We start from the raw sequence: 18,798 nt of genomic DNA, 5'->3' as shown, positions 1-18,798 counted from the left end.
CCAGGGGCCACCAAACAAATGTGTATCCATCCTCAGAGGATTATTATATTAAGGATATTTATTGGTGTGGTGGCCCCTGGGGTTTAGTGGCCCTGTGCAGGTGCACAGCTTGCACATGCCTAAGGCCGCCCCTGCGCACGAAGAGTAGCCCAAATAGTTCCCCAATAGGGGCATGACTCATTTAAAAAAAAATAATAATAATATATATATAAAGTTTCTTTGCCCAAGACTGCATGCACACTAAAACAGGGCAATGAACTGTGGAAGAATTATTTTATCAGGGTATAATAGATTCCCGTGGTTACCACCTTTCCTGGTTTAATGCAAATTAGGTAATGAAAACTCTTCATGAATTTCTACAACACTTTAGAGCGTGAAAAAATAAAAGCCTTTAGGATATGGAAAGTCTTTCCTCTGATACAGACTAGCAAATAAATTAAAATACAGAGTTTGTGCTTGATGTGAATGCCAGACAGGAAGAAAACATTGACATACCAAGGAAGTCTTTAATCCATAGAAGTCCAATTTTACCTATAATAGTAATAATGGCTGTTTCAAGGTGACTACTTTAACATCACTTGCACATGAAGGTTCAACTGGTTTAGTGTCCAGAACCGTTATGAAAGGATCTATGAACTGCTCCATTTCTTCACCAAAAAGTTTTCCAACTCAGTTATTCTGTATGACTCTATAACCAAAACATATAATGAAAACAAAAATACACCATCATTCTGTGGGCATTTTAGAAAAAGGGAATTTTTTTCTAATGTTCAAAGACAAAAATAGACCCATTTGATCTTTTTCTATAACTAGTGGAATTTATTCCAGCACTCTGTCCGAGAGAAGTATGTGTTTCAGGAACCAGATGGCATTTGAGGAAAGAGATCAATCATTTTATTGAAGAGCGAGGTACTCCCAGGTAGTGCGGGCTGAGTCTCCTTCTCAAGTCAGTAGACTGAAAAAGCAAAAGCGGATGGACCAATAGGGAGCATCAAGATCATGGTAATACCTAATTAGACTTGAGTTTGTGCACGAGTTTCAGTATTGGAGGTGTTAAAAGAAGAGAAACTAAAGACATTTCATGATTTATAGAAAGGCCCATTCAAGAGATTATTTGTAGTAGTGTCGTAGCCAAATATAACTATCAAATAGCAACACCATTTCAAGTTAAATACATTAACAACTTGTTAGAATTATGTAAGCTTGTGATCTGAACTGCTTTCAAGCTCTTTAAACCTTTGAGATGCGTAGCGGAAATGAGTGTCCTGATCCAGTGTCGGGAACCAAACTTACATCCCCAGCAACAAATGTTGGTTAAATCAGTGTTGCCAAACTTATGTACATAAAATATAGAACTTGACTTGTGAGTAAAGACCAACATCATCTTTTTTTGAGGTAATAAAAAATATGGGGACAAGTAGACGCGCTTTGAGCTAGAACGTTTCTGTTAATCTGCTTCTCTTCCAGTGATCATGTCACATCTCTTCAGGGGACCATGGTATCTCCTATCTGACTTCCAGAAGGTCTTTAGTTAAATCCATGCTTTCATCCGCATTACTGAATACAACACTTATAGTAGATCCTTACGGAAGGTCCACTAAATAAGACCTTATTACAAGAGCTTCATCACATTTATTTTCATGTCCTATAAAATATGGAAATATGAAGGTGTCTTCCTTGCACTTGGCGCCAGGTTCCAGGAATCCAGTAGGCATAATGCCCCCATACTGTGGTTGTACAGCTCTAGTACATCAAAGCAAATGACTGTTTTGATGAAGGCCTTTATTCTCTACAGCAGAAATAATTCTGTAATGGATGTACTGATAAGCAATCAAATGAGTAAACAATTTAATGAAGTATATGTGCTGCAAATGAACCACTCAGGGCATGCCTTGGTTCACAGACACTCAGAGAGGAAAGGAGGATAATTTTCAATACAGTAGCTTCAACAAACTAGTCTAATAGGTTTGTTGCAACTGCATCCAGATTCTCCGTGGGTAATCAAAGTATCAAATTAATGTCCAAAGCTAGAACCATAAATAAAACAAAGTTCTGAATCACAAATCCATGGGAACTTTAAATTTAGTGGCCGATCACCACGGTGTTAGAACAATTACAATTGGTGCAGATGTGTGAAATCAGCTAGTTTTTTTGATCAACTGGTTTCCATCACTCTAAAAGGGATGATCTCTGCTCACATCCGTCTCCTATACTTAGAGGAAGAATCTTCTTTTTCGCAACGTGGTTCTGGATACTTGCCTCTGGTCGCGCAAATCTGTTCACCACCATTAATATATGCATAAAGACTGTGTACTCAATCCAAAAAGAGGAGAGAAAAAGGAAGATTATTAGAGGAGAGAACCCAGATGCAGCAGGTACCACAACATTCCAAAACTGAGCTTATACAGCATCACAAGTCTTCCCACTGGAATCATACAGAAAAAAGAGAGATCCCTTACTGTGCTCCTACAACAAATCAACAGACTGTATTCCGAGCTTCCTCACTGGATTTACACCACCCAGGATAGACAAACAGATGTACATATATTAGTACTCTGAGTTACAGAATCCAAGTTACTTCAGGACTATGTACAGTAAGACCTTGCATGGGTTGATTCTGACTACTCAAACATCTGTACATTATACAAGGTGTACGGGGGAAGGGGAATGATAATAAATAAATGTACACTACATAACAAACAAAATGTACACAAAGAACAAACTCCTGGCATAAATACTACTGCTACAACACTATGCACATGGAGAATATCAGTATAAGCATGTTGCCACTATATACTCGTAACACTACACTGAGCAGGCATCTCGAGAAAGCCTCTATGTACACATACTAAGTAAAAGCAAAGGAATGATTTGTTTCTACTCCATCTAAGAGGATAGTGGAGAAAGCAAAGCCCAGCAGGTGGCGATAACCTCAGATTCGTTGATGTCTGATGCCCCTGTGTCTGTCCACAAAAGACTGTGTTGTTTCCTTGATGTCACATTCAACCCAAAGTAGTGGCCAAGATGGTGATCTGAAGAAGATTGAGTGAAGGCCGGCCCACTCAGCTGAAGAGTGTTGTCCAGCAAATTAAGACAACTGCCCAAAAAAAAGTCCAGACTGAAGCCCAACCTATTTGAGAAGGCACCCAGCAAGCAGGCACTGATGTCCATGGAGGCAGCTTGCAGATGCATTGGATAGCAGTTTCGTAGGCATAAATTGTGTTCCAGTTAAAGAGAAGTAGCAGATAAAAGCATGAAGGGTCTGGGAAGGGAAAGGTAATGCGGGAATAAAGGAAAAACAACTCTTATTTTAGGGGGGGCAAAAATCCGCAAAGTAGTGGTGCTGCAGAGCTTCATCGGCCGAGATCCTCTCCACTGGGTTACACTTCAGCAAGTTCTAGCCAAAAAGAGAAAAGAACAATTACATGTGATGCTGGAATTGGCAATTGTATCTTTCTAACACAATTTTTCAAATGCCAAACAGGCTACGGTATAGTTTGGATCTGCTCCTAACCTTTTACACTGTGGTTTCTTAGTATTCCCAAAAAATAGCCATCAATCACACAGCAATCAACCTTTAAGTAGTAGGAGGCAATTTTATCTTAAATCAAAGATAACCGCCTATTCAATGACACAGGCAATGCAATCTTTCGTAGGTCTAGAACTCTCTCAAAGCTGTGGTGATGGGGGACTTTACAGTGGAACATGTTAGGCTAAAGAACATGAGGGAGAGAATGCTGTTTACCCTCCAGAGAGAAGTATGATAACTAAGTGCAACACAAGGTAAACTCCTCACAGAAAATATGCAGTCATATTTTGGCACTGGGAGGACAGTTTAGCCTGCAGGAATGCAAAGCAGAATTTACTCAATTGGAGGGGTTCAACAAATATACCAAGAGGGTAGCTACACAACTGGGAGATGCTGGTATCGAAACATAGGCAGAAATAGACTCACTACTTTGTAGAATGCATTGAAGATCAGATAAACTCTTGGCATTCCGACAGTACTATCAAGACCCTTACACCAGGGAAACAGTAGCCCTGAACATGCTGACAGAGTATATCAGAAAGGCTAGGCTTGGATACACTAATGGCAAACTAGAGTGACTCATTGACTAGCCTGATCACTTTGGAAGAATTAATCTAAGGTAATAACAGTTTGAAACTAGGAAAGGTGATGGGAACCTGCGACTTCCCAGCCTCCTTTTTACAAAACATACGGGCTGAGATTGGTAGCCATAATACCAAGGAAACAACCATTTTTTACACCCAGGTAGAAGTCAAATCCTTAATGATGGAAGCTAGAGTATCTGTTCTTATGAAGCCAGGAAGACACCCAGAAGACTGTAGCTCCTACTGCTTCATCCCGCCACCGAACAGCATCATCAAACAACTTTATTCGATCTATTTAAAAAGCATAGATCATAAAAGTATACACATTAATAAACAAAATTCTGACCATAAAATCTACTGGGAAATAAATATTAAAAGTACCTTTAACAAACCCTAAATATAGAACTTCAAACATAACAATTCCTCAGTATACAATTTTTTTGTATTTGAAGTTGTTAATCAGTAAAGTGAACACAGTGCAAATTCAACTATCACGATTGCCTACAACAAAATCACAATTAATATATGACTAAAAATTAATTACAGCTAAAACGAAATTAATTCTGGAGTCAATTACACAAGTTTCAAGTTCAAGTTTCAAGTTTATTATGTTTTGGCTCTCAAATGAGGGCCACATAAAATAAACACACAATTATACAACATTAATTACAATGAAAATCACAAGAAACAGAACAAAAGGAAACACTTCATATTCACTGGTCAAACAATCATCTAACACTTCTCTATGTATCATTAATAAATATCTAAAAACCCTTTAAAAAAGTTAAAAATTCTAAAACAGAACATTTCATATGGGACGGACAATAAAGTGCATGGAAAAAAGTTTTTACATTTAAAATTCCTAATTGTAGACAAATAGGTTTTAGCCATTTAAAACGCAATGGGCGTAGTGCGGGACAGATAAACAAGACATGATTACGGTCCTGTATGGCACTATAACAAAGATTACATATAGGAGATACACCATACCATTTTGCAAAAAGAAGATTTAGTGGGAGCAAATCTTGTCTTAAAAGGTACCATAACCTACGGACTCTATGGGGGATATTCCAGGTGAGGTATTGTTGGGCCAGCTTTGGTGTGTATGTGTTTAACAGTGATTGCCTTTCTCTTTTTCCTTGTTGGGCAATCATATCCAATTTAAAGCTGAGTTCCCAAGATGCACATTTTAATTTAGACTTTAGTTCAGAGGGAGTAAGTAAAAACAATGTGCTTATATCCAACTCTAACAGAGTTACTGCATTTCTAAAGTTTTTTACTAACAGGGAAAACTCGTTAAAATTGCCCAGGAGTTCATTTTTAATGGCTTCCCGTAAGGTAACCGGTTTACCTCTCGCTAAGCGGGCTACCCACCTTACGAGAGCAATCAACCCCTGTACCCAACAACCTCGGAGTCCGAATTCCAGCCTGCATGAAGATACAGAGCAAGCTGTATTAAGGGAAGAAATTCTTCTTAGCACCTTTCCTTCCATTTTTTGCAAGAATCCCCAGTGTTTTAACTCCACTAATTCTAATCCATACAGTAGAGTTGCAGGGATCTTTGCTCTAAATACATCCAAAAATAGTGTAAAGTGTCTCTTCCCTGTAGCGTTGTACAAGGAACATAACCCCATACCATGAGCCGATGCTTTACTTGAATTGTGCTCAAGGTGGGGTTTCTCACTTAGGTTTGCTGAAATTATTTTACCTAAGAAAGTGTAGGTTTTAACCACCTCTAGTTTCTGTCTTCCTATGGCCCAGCTATAGTTTTCAGACCAACATTTTTTCTTTCCAAAAATGCACATAATTTTGCTTTTCGAAACATTGATCTTCATGTAATGTGCTTCTGCGAATTGATTTAATGCATGTAAGCGGTTAGACAGGCCCTTTGGGGTTAAATCTAAGATGAGGATATCATCTGCATACATTAAAACCAATATAGATGATCCTCCAATTATCGGGGCTTGCCCACCACTAGCAGAAATGGAAGTAGGTAGGTCTGCCGTATATAGTGAAAACAATATAGGGGCCAGTATACACCCTTGTTTCAACCCATTCGGAGAAGGGATAGATTGAGAAAGACCCCTTTCTCCGCCTTGTAGTACCTTACACCACGTGTTCGAGTGAAGAGACTTTACAAGTTCGAGTAACTGTATTGGCATGCCTATAGCTGCAAGCTTTCTCCACAGCGTTGGACGATCTACTTTGTCGAACGCTGTGGAGAAGTCTATAAATGCCACGTATATTCCACCACCTCGAACACGTACATATTTGTCGACAATCACCTGTAATGCTGTTAAATTATCTAGTGTGCCATGCTCTTTGCGAAATCCAGTTTGTTCCAAGGGTAAAATACCATTTAGTTCTATCCATTCAGTAATTAATATTAAAAGATATTTAGCAAAAAATTTTCCTATTGAGTCCAATAGAGCTATTAAACGATAATTCGTAGGATTATCCCGCTCTCCCTTTTTAAATATGGGAATTAATATACTTCCCCTCCAAGAGTTAGGGACTGATCTCGATAGGAGGCATGCATGAAACACTGGGAGAAGAATCCTACTCCAGGAGGTGACATCTTGCTTCATTATTGACATGGGCAACTCGTCCGGACCCATAGCTCCGGAAGAGCGCATACTCTTTATCACCGAAGCTATGGTTTTCTCGGTCGGGAGCTCTATATTGTGCTCGCTATTCGGGGCTAGGTCCCAATTATCACCCTCTACACCGTTAGATGCGTACAGACTAGATATGAATAGTATCCAAACATCTTCAGCAATAGAGATGGGGATGGGGGTGGTTCTTGCACCACATCCCTTCCCTATTATGGACCAAAACTCTCTAGATTTATTAAAGGCCGATGCTTCTCTTAACCTAATCCAGAGGGAATCTTCTTTTTCTCTTTTTAATTTTATTTTCAGTCTGGCCCTCCTTCTTCTTAGTAAGGCTAACTTATGCTCATTTTCCCTATATCTGCTAAGGTACTGTTGCCTCACAAGTTTATTTATTTCCTTATTTAAAGGTAGTAATATACTAGGAGGGAAGTGCAACTTCTTAGCTGTCATAGTAAGCTTCTTCTTAAAGTTTTCGAAGTATAAGAATTCCCTACCCTGCCATTCATCTAATTCTAGTAAAGTTTGGGCAAGAATATTTTGTACATCCTTCATAGTGGTAGGGTCCCAGAAGCACCTTCCAGACTTACAATGAGTAGAAACTCCGTTATTGATTAAAGACCAGGAGTCAGTATCTGGAGGTTGTAATGAGACAGTTATGTTAATCACATTATGATCGCTCAAGGAGGATTGAGAGTTCATTATGTCTCGAATGAAAGGGAACGTATCAGTCCTTAATCACATAATCCAGGATGGATTCACCCCTAAATGACCTATGTGTAAAATTAGCGGGAATGTCAGAAGGCATCCTACCATTTACGATTAGCCCCTCTAAATAGCTAAGTTCTTCAAGTAATATCTTTCCTCTTTTATTAGTTTTTATTTTACTAGGAAATATTGCTTGGGGTATATTATATGCTTCTTCCTTGAATTTGTTTCTAAACATATCTATACTTGAATTAGACACTTTGCTATTTAAGTCACCCATAAGTAAGATATAAGGGGGCTGATCGAGCTCTAATAATTGTTTTACATAGGAAAACATTCGCTTCAAAATGTTAAAAGTATCTTCAGGTGGAATGTATGCATTTAAAATTACAAGAGAAGACCGTCTTCCTACAGACTCTATATTATTGATAGTTATTGATTGAAAGAGATTACTAGTGTCCGTGTAATGGGAAAATTGCCATTGTAGTGAATTTAATAAGAAACAGGCAATTCCACCTTTCGCATGACCTTTTTTTGAAGGTGTAGCGGCGGCCTCAAGGACAAAATAATCTTTCCCCCCATATAGGATATTTTTACACCATGTTTCCTGAATACATATCACATCTGCGTTCAAGGAAAATAAAAAATCAAGCTTCTCTGGGCAATTATGTAGTCCTGCTGCATTCCAAGATATGACTTTTAATTGTTTGTTAAAGATGTTGAAACAGTCTTGGGTTGTTCGATGTGTTATTAGATAAGACTCCTGGTAGCCAATTCCACAGCTGATTATCTTCTGTTAGAGGCATATCCAAATTCTCAGGAATGGGGAGTACCTGAGAAACCATGTGTTTACCTCTAGAGACCCAGATTTTTAGATCTTTATTATAGATGGACTGGTCTTCCTGCCTAAGACCCATCTTTGAAACTCCTTCTCTAGAGAAGATACGCTTTCCATTATTAAAATAGGGTAACACGTCAATCCCTCTACATTGGAATGCTTCCGCTTGTTGGAGGACAAGATTAGCAATTATTTTTTAACAGAATTTTACCCGTGCTTGTTGCCCATTTTCAAACCTTATTACTGAGACCAAGTCAATATCACTTGACAAAATAAGTTTTAAGCTTTCAATATCCTTAAAGCAATGAAGCAACCATGACCTATTCAGCTTTAGGTCAGAATCGAATAAGGGAAGAAAATCCAATGTCAAGGTATCCACACATGGGTTAGGAACTTTTAAAGGTGCAATGGTTATATTCGTGGTCACATCAGCAGGGGGCCGAAAACTAGGTGCTGATGGATTAAGTACCCTTGTTACAGTAGGCATATTTCTTGTGACTTCCTCCACAAGTTCCGGGGGATTTATCTCACCAACTTCAGAACGTAGAACTCCCCCATTCATAGTGCTGACTTCAAGGGGACCTTCTACTACAGGATTAGTGGAACAAACAACAGCCTCATTAGAGGAAGTATCCAATAGTGAACTATCTGCAATTTCTATTACCTCAAGTGCTTCTGTATTTATGTGCTTTTGAAAGATAATTTGTCTCTGTCTTCTCTTCTTATACTAGCGAATAGGTTTCCTATTTTTTCCTTTGTTCTTTCTACTTTTTAGGTCTCGCCTGTCGATGCGCATGCGCATCGAGCAAGCGAGACTATAGGGGCTCATCGACTCTTTATCTAACTTGCAAGGAATCGTGGCGATTCCTTGCAGTGCCCGTGACTTTTAAGCTCAATGCGCATGCGCATTGAGCTTAAAAGCGCGTGCACGTCCGTCTTGGTTTACCCGCTCCGCCCCCTCCCCTTCCCGCCGTGTCGCATTTCTCCTCCCCCCTCCCCTCTCCTCCGTCCGTTCACTACATGAATTAGCATTCAAACACACAAACTTCCAGGAACTTTTTAAATAAGCAACGAGTATATTGTTCCTGACGTTTACATTTCATTATGAATTTAAATCACAGTATCTAGCGGATAGTCCAGGCACTTTTTAAACTGCTCAAACCACCGAATTTCATAAGCATTTCGCCTTGTTGTGGAGATCTGGGCACCCTCTAGCTGGATTCTTTTTACATTCAGACCATTGCATTGAGTTGTTTAATTGTGTCTCGGCTGTATGCAGTTTTCTTATATGGACCGCTTTTTAGCGTAGATTACGGTCTAGTTACCCATTCAATATGGCGCATAAGCTTAGTCCTCTTTTCATGCGCATGCAGGAAGCGCATTCAGGAGGTACAGGCTAATTAAATTCAGTCACCCGCTGATTTTCGTTTCCGTGCTTTTCGCGTTTTTCGTGTTCAGGAGACAACACCACAGGCTGCTTTCGACTGGCGAGTAGAGGATTCTAGAAGTGCTTACTCTTGACTGGGAACTCGGGCAGGCATCTCCAAGTTTTAGTGCGGGTAAACTTATCGCATTTACGGTCTTTTTACAGAGCGTGTTACTCAATGAATAAAGATCGTGTTGAAAGGAACCCCACGCTACCTTTCATCTTTGGTGAGTCGGTTTTACGATTTTTGGTAACTCTAATTGAGAAACGCATTCGAGAACAGATGTTGATATCACCAAGTCTTACAGCAGACACACTCACAGTATTACGGTCTTTTTACGGAACTGGTTTAAGAATGAACATACAGCGTTTTTAAAGGGATTCGCCTGTGCCTTACACCTTCGATGAGTTGTGTACTGAAATTTCACGTAGATGCAAGTGAGAAACGCGTTGTGTACAACATGCAACAGCATTTTACATTTAGAGTGCTCTGTTCTATGATTGCAGATTTGAACAAACTTTTCGCCTTCATACTATTTTGAACAGTATCGTGACATCAGAATCTAAATTTTTAAATGTGGTTCAACTACAATATCTTCTTAAACAGCATGTGCATTTATAAAGATCTAACTACAAAAACAGATGCTCACAATATTGGCCAGTCAAGCATGTTATTTGACTGCAAGCTCTAGTCTTAGAATCTTCAAAAAAAAAGTTGGTTGTCAAAAAATGCTGAAGCCCATCAGCTACCACAGGAGTGTTTTAGCGAGAATGAAGGCACCACAACCATATAGCACACCCCCGCTCCGCCCCCTCACTCTCTCTGCCCTCCCTCAACGCCTCACTCACCCTCACCCTCACTCACCCTCACCCTCACTCACCCTCACCCTCCCTCACCCTCACCCTCACTCACCCTCACTCACCCTCACTCTCACTCTCACTCACCCTCAACACCTCACCCTCAACACCTCACCCTCAACGCCTCACCCTCAACGCCTCACCCTCAACGCCTCACCCTCAACGCCTCACCCTCACCCTCACTCACCCTCACCCTCACCCTCACTCTCACTCTCACTCACCCTCACTCACCCTCACTCTCACCCTCACCCTCACTCTCACTCACTCTCACTCACCCTCAACACCTCACCCTCAACACCTCACCCTCAACGCCTCACCCTCACTCACCCTCACCCTCACTCACCCTCACCCTCACTCACCCTCACCCTCACTCACCCTCACTCACCCTCTCACCCTCACTCACCCTCTCACTCTCACTCTCACTCTCACTCACTCTCACTCACTCTCACTCTCACTCACCCTCACTCTCACTCACCATCAACACTTCACCCTCAACACCTCACCCTCAACACCTCACCCTCACCCTCACCCTCACCCTCACTCACCCTCAACACCTCACCCTCACACAGTGCAATAGGTCTCAGACCATTTCAGTTAGAGCTTTTAGAAATGTTTATGGCTTTTTTTATTTGTAATTCTTTAGCATTGGCTACAGGAAACAAAAATGCTAAACATTTACCAAAAAAACCCATAAACAATTCTAAAAGCACTAACTCTAATGCTGCGAGACCTATTGCATTTCCAATGCTTGTTTCTTTTACTAACCCCTTAGTCATTACAGTTCCTTCAGAATCTTTTTTATCCTGATTAAAAATGGGGAAAAGTTATTTTGCAGCGGTTTGGTTAACCTCTACCAAACTTTCTTCCTTCAAAGTTGGTTCCGATTCTTTCCTCCAGTTTAAGGAGAATGGGGTGGGGGTCTTAAAGGGCTCGTGAATATCTACCTTTAGCGGCATCCCCACTGGTGCATTTTTTCTCAATGAATTATTGCTGTCCAGGACCTTCTGGACAACAGATTCAGTGGGAAATTTGGACCCATTCTCAGTATTTTTAGCAAGTAATACTTTCAGTATCTCAGTAACTGAGTCCAAAATGCAATCAGAACTCCCAACAAATTTGCCTAATAAAAATAGTATGGAAGCCAATAAATGTTCAAGCGCTATCAGAGAATCTGAAATAGGTTTATCATTTTTTGGGTATCCAGATGCAGTAAGGGAGCAGATACCTGATAGATCAAGTTGCGGAGATTTCAAATCACTCTGCGTTGAAGGGATATCATTGGATGTTATAGAAGGAGTGCTACAATATAGCAATAATCCCGATGGTGTTGCTCCATTTGGAGTTTTACTGGGTTCAGGCTGTTTCAAGATTCTCTCGTCCATATAGCGACCACAAAGTTCGAGATCGATACTGGACGGAATAGAGACTTCTTTTATATCCACTTCCTGATTTTCTGTATCCTTAAGAGTGATAGGCTGAAGAACTTTCGAATTTGCTTTCGTAGGGTCAGAGTGATCTCCTTTAGATAAACATACAGAGAGGATTGCATCAGTATTTGAAAACCGGGTAGGCGAGTTTTTTTCCGCAGTTAGCTCAAGCTTGATAACTTTCACTACTTCAAACTGCGGGTCCATCGTTGTTATCATCTCATCGTCAGTGATTATCGGAGCTTCCATAGATTTGTTCACTGGTTTTTCCCATATTTTTAACAACTGCATCTGTCCCTTAAGTTGTACGCTATTTTCATATTTATTCCTTAAGGGGTTGGATCTAGTTTTTATACATGACCTCCCCCCTAGGACTCTTCCGGAGCGTAATTTCTTTGCTGTCATATTGTGTGGAAAGATGACTAACCAGGCAGCAGGCTTATAAAACAGTAGTTGTGAGTGTTTTTTGAATTTAAATAAGTAAGTGAACAGTCAATAAGATATAAATCCACAGAGAGGATGGGTAAATATTCGGCCAGTCAACAGATATATCTCCACAGTTTTACACGCCTTCAAACACTATTAGGTCGTACTTAAACAAATGAAATGAAAATAACAGGGCCCAGCCCGGCCTACCTCGGCCACTGAGGGCCACAGAGGGCCCGCCCTTTGCCCGGGCTTCGCCTCGTCCCGCGAGGGAGGGTGTGCGCCTCCTGGCGCTTGTCGATGATGCAGCACGGTGGGCGCTATGCCTGCTGGGGGTTGTAGTGCCCCTGACCCGCCCTCCACTCTGCGGCAGCTCTCCAGGAGTCAATGGAGGCGTGCGGCGGGAGGCGGGATGCGAGATGGCTCCGGCAGCAAGCAGCGAGGCGGAAGGTAACCGCAGATACAAACAAATTAAGGGCAATGGTCCACGGCAAAGTCCAACAGTGGAAGAGGTCAATTACACAATTTCGTGAATGATGTATAGGTACATCAGGAGGTGGCTGACTGACCTGAAGGTGGCGATCGTGTGCGCGTCAGTTTGAAGCAGAGCAGAGGCAGAAACAGAAGCCGGCGGAGGCAGAGGCGGAGGCGGCGTGTAGAGTGAAGCGAGAGGGTCCTGCCCTGCCCTGGGCTCTTCCCTCTGCCTCAATCCGTGTGGACGGGAGACCGAGAAGTTGAGAGGCGGCCACACAGCAAAAGTGCAGGCGCGACCCAGGACTCGATCCACGAACTGACCAGCCTGCTTGAGGGGAGGAAGGAGAGGAGCAGCTGACGTGCCAGAGGAGCGCAGAGTCTGGAGTTTGCAGGGGCAGGCGAGTAAGTGAGCAGGTGGCTGCGCAACCCAGCCGCCACCCGCTATTGTTGTTGAACGATTGATTGCCGCTCATTGCTCCCCGCTCTAGCTTTGCCTCCATTGCCTCCATTGCCCCATTGCTGCTGGCTCGTTTGACGTCTGAGAGGTAATTCTCTGCCTCTGTGCACTTCAGGGACCGTGTCAGTGACAGTGACAGGGACGCCGGGGAAGAAGGAAGGGAGGACCTGTTATCCCCTATTTATCCCCAGCCTGTCACTTTGACCTGTCGTTGAGAGGCAGGCGACAAGTGGAGGGCGCTCTGTCAGTTCTTATTTGCATCGCGTAGTTTTGGCCCACCTGGCCCAGCGCAAACACCGTTGTTCCTCCTGCAGGAGCCATCCTCGTTCCCCAAAACTTGTCCCGGGAGGCTCGGGAGCAGCGGGCTGAGTGCACGAGGAAAGGCTCCACGACTTCAGGGGAGCTCAAGGGAGAGAGGCCGGCCGAGTATAGGGTGAGGCCCAGGGACAAAAGCATGAGCGCGGCCGCCGTTAGAGGCAGCTGCTAAGTAAGAGCCCGGGGGTTGCCCAGGCCAATCCTACTAGGTTCGATTTGGCTTGAGGCACCTTCTGAGTGCCCCGCTCATCTGCAGAAACTGCCCCCTCGGCGTTCCACCTTGGTCCACCTTTGCTCTAACCAGCGGCCATCCAGCTTCCGTGCCAGCCACAACTTTTATAGAACTGCGCAGGACAAAAAAAAAATGCGCTCAGGTACCAAACGGAAAGCTTCAACAAACAAAGCCCCACGCAGTAAAAAAATTAAGAAGTCAGACGCACTAAAGCAAGCACAAGTAACTCCGCCCCTAGTTGCTCTGCGGCACGGGGGGTGCGACGGTGAGGGGTCAAGTGAAATAGTACGACCTCCCCAGCCCCCAGACAGCCCTGGCCGACTATTAGGAACCCAGCAAAAGATCAACACATTTTTCTTTCTGAAAGACCCCGTATCGGCACTGCTGGCAACAACTAGGGAAGCTAAGAATTTACCAAGCCCTATTCAACCAGACAAGACAACCAATCATAGCCACCCGGGAACCCCAAATCGTGGCAAATCATTGACGGCCCAAATTCAAATTTTAGAAACTCTCACTCAACTTCAACCCGCTTTGTCAATTGAGCAACCGCTCAAGCCACATACAAAAAAAAAAACAGAACTTGTGCGGGCAATGATTCATAACTTCAGTTCTCCATTAATCAAAATTAAAGCAACCAAGACTGGGCAAAAACTAGTCCTGCCCTCACCCATATCTCCTGGCCAGGATTCACTGGAAAAACTTTTCAACGATTCTAATAACAAATCGAAATTGGGGATAATTAATCATGTTATCGCCTGCAATAATCCCCAAACTGGTCTTGGACCTGGACGACTAAAGACGCAACCAACCGTGAGCTCTATGAGGCTGGACGACCAGATTGACCCTTCGCCTGGCCACAACCTTCCTAATTTGGATAATGCGACATTGCTCCCAGTTCCAAGTCAATCCTTGCAAGAACTAAATCTAGATTCAAATCTGGACTATGACCAAATGGTTGAGGAGCAAAGCCGGAGCCCAGTGGCGTCCACACCTCACAATGTAATTGACCCCAGCGCGAATCATAGAATCCTAATCGATGACCGCTCTGGAAGCAGCAGTCTCCAACAAAAAAAATCTACGGAGTCTCTTATATCAATCTCTTCAACAAGCACAACCACACAACGGGAAGAGTGAAAAAAGATCCACTGCAGCCAACCGCCCTTCGGGTCCTGGGGGAACACCTTGATTAGCACTTTGGACCAGGCCATAAAGGCTCTCAATTTTCAATCAGACAAGATGGAGGTCCAAATAGACTTGATAAATGTCATCGCTGAGCATATCTCCCAACTTAGCTCTAAAACAGACACAATTATCACTCTTCTGACCAACAAAGAAACCTCGGTCACTCCCCTTTTAAAACAGGCCCCAATCGACAAAGGCTCCACAAGCCAACCGTCCAGCTGTGGCTGTGGGAGCGTCATCGAGAAACTGGCATCACTGCCCGTAATTCTAAATGACATTCAGGGAGTAGTCAAAAAAGGAAATAATCAGGACGACAAACCTAGTTCCATCAAGAGAAAAACACAACACGGGTAAATCAAGTGTTTCAACCACTCACTTTTCAGTACATAAGAGTCCAGACGGGGACGGAGATCCCGCCTCGTCACATTATCCAAAGGCTCAGCTTAAAGCATCTTCAAACTTGACTGTCCGTTCATTCTAGGGCATGGAAAATCCCGATCCTCGGCTCCAAGACAACCTTACGAAAAAGCAAAGGAAAAGAGCGAGAAAAGCCAGGTACAAACCAAAAGGAAACCAAAGGATCACAATTGACAATTTCTTTGCAAAACCTTTGATCGATCCACCAAAAGACAAAGGATCAGTAAATATCTCCTCAAACACAGCCATCAACATGTTGGAAGGTCAACACCATCTTCAGGCAAATGCCTTGTCTGAAAACTCTAAACTGTGGGTACAGTCCTGCGGCCTAGATCAGGCTTTATCTGAAGGTCTGAGTAAGTCTCAGCAAACTCTGATTGCGTGTACAAACACAAAATCAGCTTTTACACTTTCACCAGAAACATCATCAATGGTGAAATGCCCCCGTCCAAGCTCAAAGAGCATGCAGACACCCGCCCAAGGAAATTCAATTACAGTCGGGGCGGCCCGGTCAAAAAAAAACCCGCCAACCTAAGCCAATACCTACGATCACTAATGGAGCGACAACACCAACCAGGACGCAACGAAATAGTGATGAAACTCGCGTTCAGGCAGCATACGACCTGACCCCAATAAAGATAACTAAAATAGGGAACGACCGGCAGTGCATTAAACAGAAATCAATGGTCCCATTGGGAACAATTCAACATAAAATAGGAATCCACGACTCACTAAGGACCATTACCCCGAAAATAACAAAAATAGGGCAAAATCGCAATTGCACAGCTCTGACAAACCCCGTAATGCAATAAAAAAAGAATCATTTGTTACGAACCACTCATTCTCCCATAAGGGGCTTCAGGGGTAAAGGTATCATAGGAAACGCGATTCAAAAAACAAAAAAACGTTCTGCAAGCAACTCCAACCATTCGGTCTTAAGCTCACAAGACCCGTTAATAGCTACAACTGCAGAATTAGAACCAATTCTGACATTCATTCCCGAATATGAGACAAAGGGCATGCATGACATCTAACCAGAGGAAATTTATTAAAACTATTTGGTCTTGTTCCTGAGCTTAGAGGTATATCTACCCAAGACCTAGTTTCAGTTGAGTTTGGACAAAAAAATGATCATACGAACACCGAAGTTTCTGTTCAACCTGGGCTTCCAAGGAAATAGCAGCAAAGATCTTTGAAAATAGAGGATCATTCGAACACTGGGGAATTATCCTTATGCAACATACGCGCCCGAGATTTCCTTTCCCGCTCGCAAAAAGTACACTGAACTTAAGCAGGGAAGAGCTAATCAACCGCAAGCAAATCTCGTGTCTCCAGGGCGCCCTTTCGGCTACATTAGTCCAAGAGGTTAGTGGGATAGACACTCCCCTAACGCATCCTCGCCCAGGTGGGTCACCTACCCAGGACTGGTCATGGATCCCGTTACCCCTTAACCAAAAGCATTCCTAAAAAAACGAACATCTATTCCAATGCATACGGCCCAAACATGAAACTAAGGACAGAGTCAACATTACTAAAATAGGCATTTGCAGTTGGAACATCCACGGATTTAGTAGTATGGACCAAGACAGCGAGACACAAACGTTCTTTCATAAATATGACATCCTTCTACTACAAGAGACCTGGAACCTGGCATCCCCTGCCATTCCCGGCTTTACTGAACATCATATCCTGGCAGAGAGAACGTCCAAGTTCGGGCACCCTAGTGGAGGGCTATTCACATACATCTCGCAGAAATTTAATTGGGAGCCAGAAAAACAGGATGTGGGACTAAACTGGGTCCAGGTAACAAAGCTCTCTATTAAATCCAAACTCCAACTGCTATTAATAAATATTTACATTCACCCTGATCGCAACAAAAAAAAAAAAGAGAAATTGTCCGTTCTTATCAAACTTATAAAAACACTACAGAAATCAAACTCTCAAAGTTTGATGATACTATCAGGCAACTTTAATCTCAACCTAAATCATGAACATTCGTATACTTATATCCCAAGGCAAAAAACCCGGGCAGAGCTTAATCCATTAACCCCAAGACAACTTTCAATGCTGGGATTAACAATTTCAAAACCCGTAATATCAGGTGCATGTTCATCAGTACCCACGTACATGAGTGGCAAGGCTTCATCAACCATTGACTTCACTCTAATTAGTAACAACTTGCTTGACTCAGTGGAGGGCTATGAAATAGCAACACGAATCGAAAGCGACCACTTTCCTCAAATTACATGGATCAAATATAGGGGTGTGGGAGTCTACACAGCTATCTGTCCTCTCTCATCAGCCAGAGAAGTTCAATTTACGAAGATTGCGATGGGGGGGCAACGGAACGAAAGCCATCTACGAAACTGCAAGTAACTTCTTTTCAAAACATGAAAACGACCAAAGTGAAGACCAGTTTTAAACTTGGGAAAATCTGCTAGAGAATTTGTCCCTTAAACATTCGGTTGCCCTCGCTACGCATCACGGCCCACTAGTCCCACAGGAATCCTGGTTTAACAACAAATTAAGACAGGAAAAGAGAAAAATTGCCCAGGAGCAACGGAAGGCAACAAGGAATAACAATCAGGGCTCCATGTCATGTCTCCTTCTTGTTAGGAGTATGAGAAAAACCTATCGTAAAATGGTGTGGAAAGCCATGACTAAACACAAAGAAGAGACGTGGGTAAAATTGCTAGAAGCCAGTAAAAAACGAAATCCGAGGGATTTCTGGGGGATCATTAATAAACTAAACAACGCTGACGCAATGTCTCAGGACCCTGGCATTAGCAAACAAAGCTGGGAAGCCCATGTAAAAAATCTCTACTTAAAAAGGGACTCTCCCTCTCCTGAAAACAACCATTGTTCTATTACATCCACTAAACCAAGACACATGAAAGACCGTCAGATAAGTTAACAAGCCCCACCGACGTAGGAAGGATTAATAATCAGTCGATGCAGACGGAATTATTCTCCAGCGACAGAGTCAAAAGGTTCATTAACAATCTCAAAACCGAAGGTTCACCAGGACCTAATGGCCTCCCCAACGCAGTTTACAAATATAATGCTGATTTTTGGGCACTTCATCTTTCTGCCCTGTTTAATCAAGTCTTTGCCTGTAAGCAGCAGCCCCCATCGTGGAAAGGAAACATCATCCACCCGATTTTTAAAAAGGGAGACAGGAGATCACCGCGGAACTATCGGCTGATATCTCTAATAGATGTTGAAGCCAAATTATACGCCTCTTGCATTTTGGAGGAGATTCAGGAATGGGTGGACAATAACAACTTAATCCCCAGCTATCAAACAGGCT

At 42.6% G+C, this 18,798-nt stretch overlaps 1 protein-coding gene across 1 annotated transcript in view; it reads right to left on the bottom strand.

The window, feature by feature from the left end:
* Positions 1 to 486: 486 nt before the first annotated feature.
* Positions 487 to 18,798, bottom strand: part of CDK5 (cyclin dependent kinase 5) — a 617,240-nt gene continuing 598,928 nt past the window's right edge. The window contains exon 12 of the mRNA XM_086940921.1: positions 487 to 3,397. Within this exon, the coding sequence (XP_086797047.1) occupies positions 3,311 to 3,397 (87 nt within the window). The 3' untranslated portion in view covers positions 487 to 3,310. The remainder of the gene's footprint in view (positions 3,398 to 18,798) is intronic.

Source organism: Lissotriton vulgaris, chromosome 10 (genome assembly GCF_964263255.1).
Source record: "Lissotriton vulgaris chromosome 10, aLisVul1.2, whole genome shotgun sequence".
Taxonomy (NCBI): domain Eukaryota; kingdom Metazoa; phylum Chordata; class Amphibia; order Caudata; family Salamandridae; genus Lissotriton; species Lissotriton vulgaris.
Note: the sequence above shows the minus strand (reverse complement) of the source record. Positions and strands in the feature narration are given on the sequence as shown.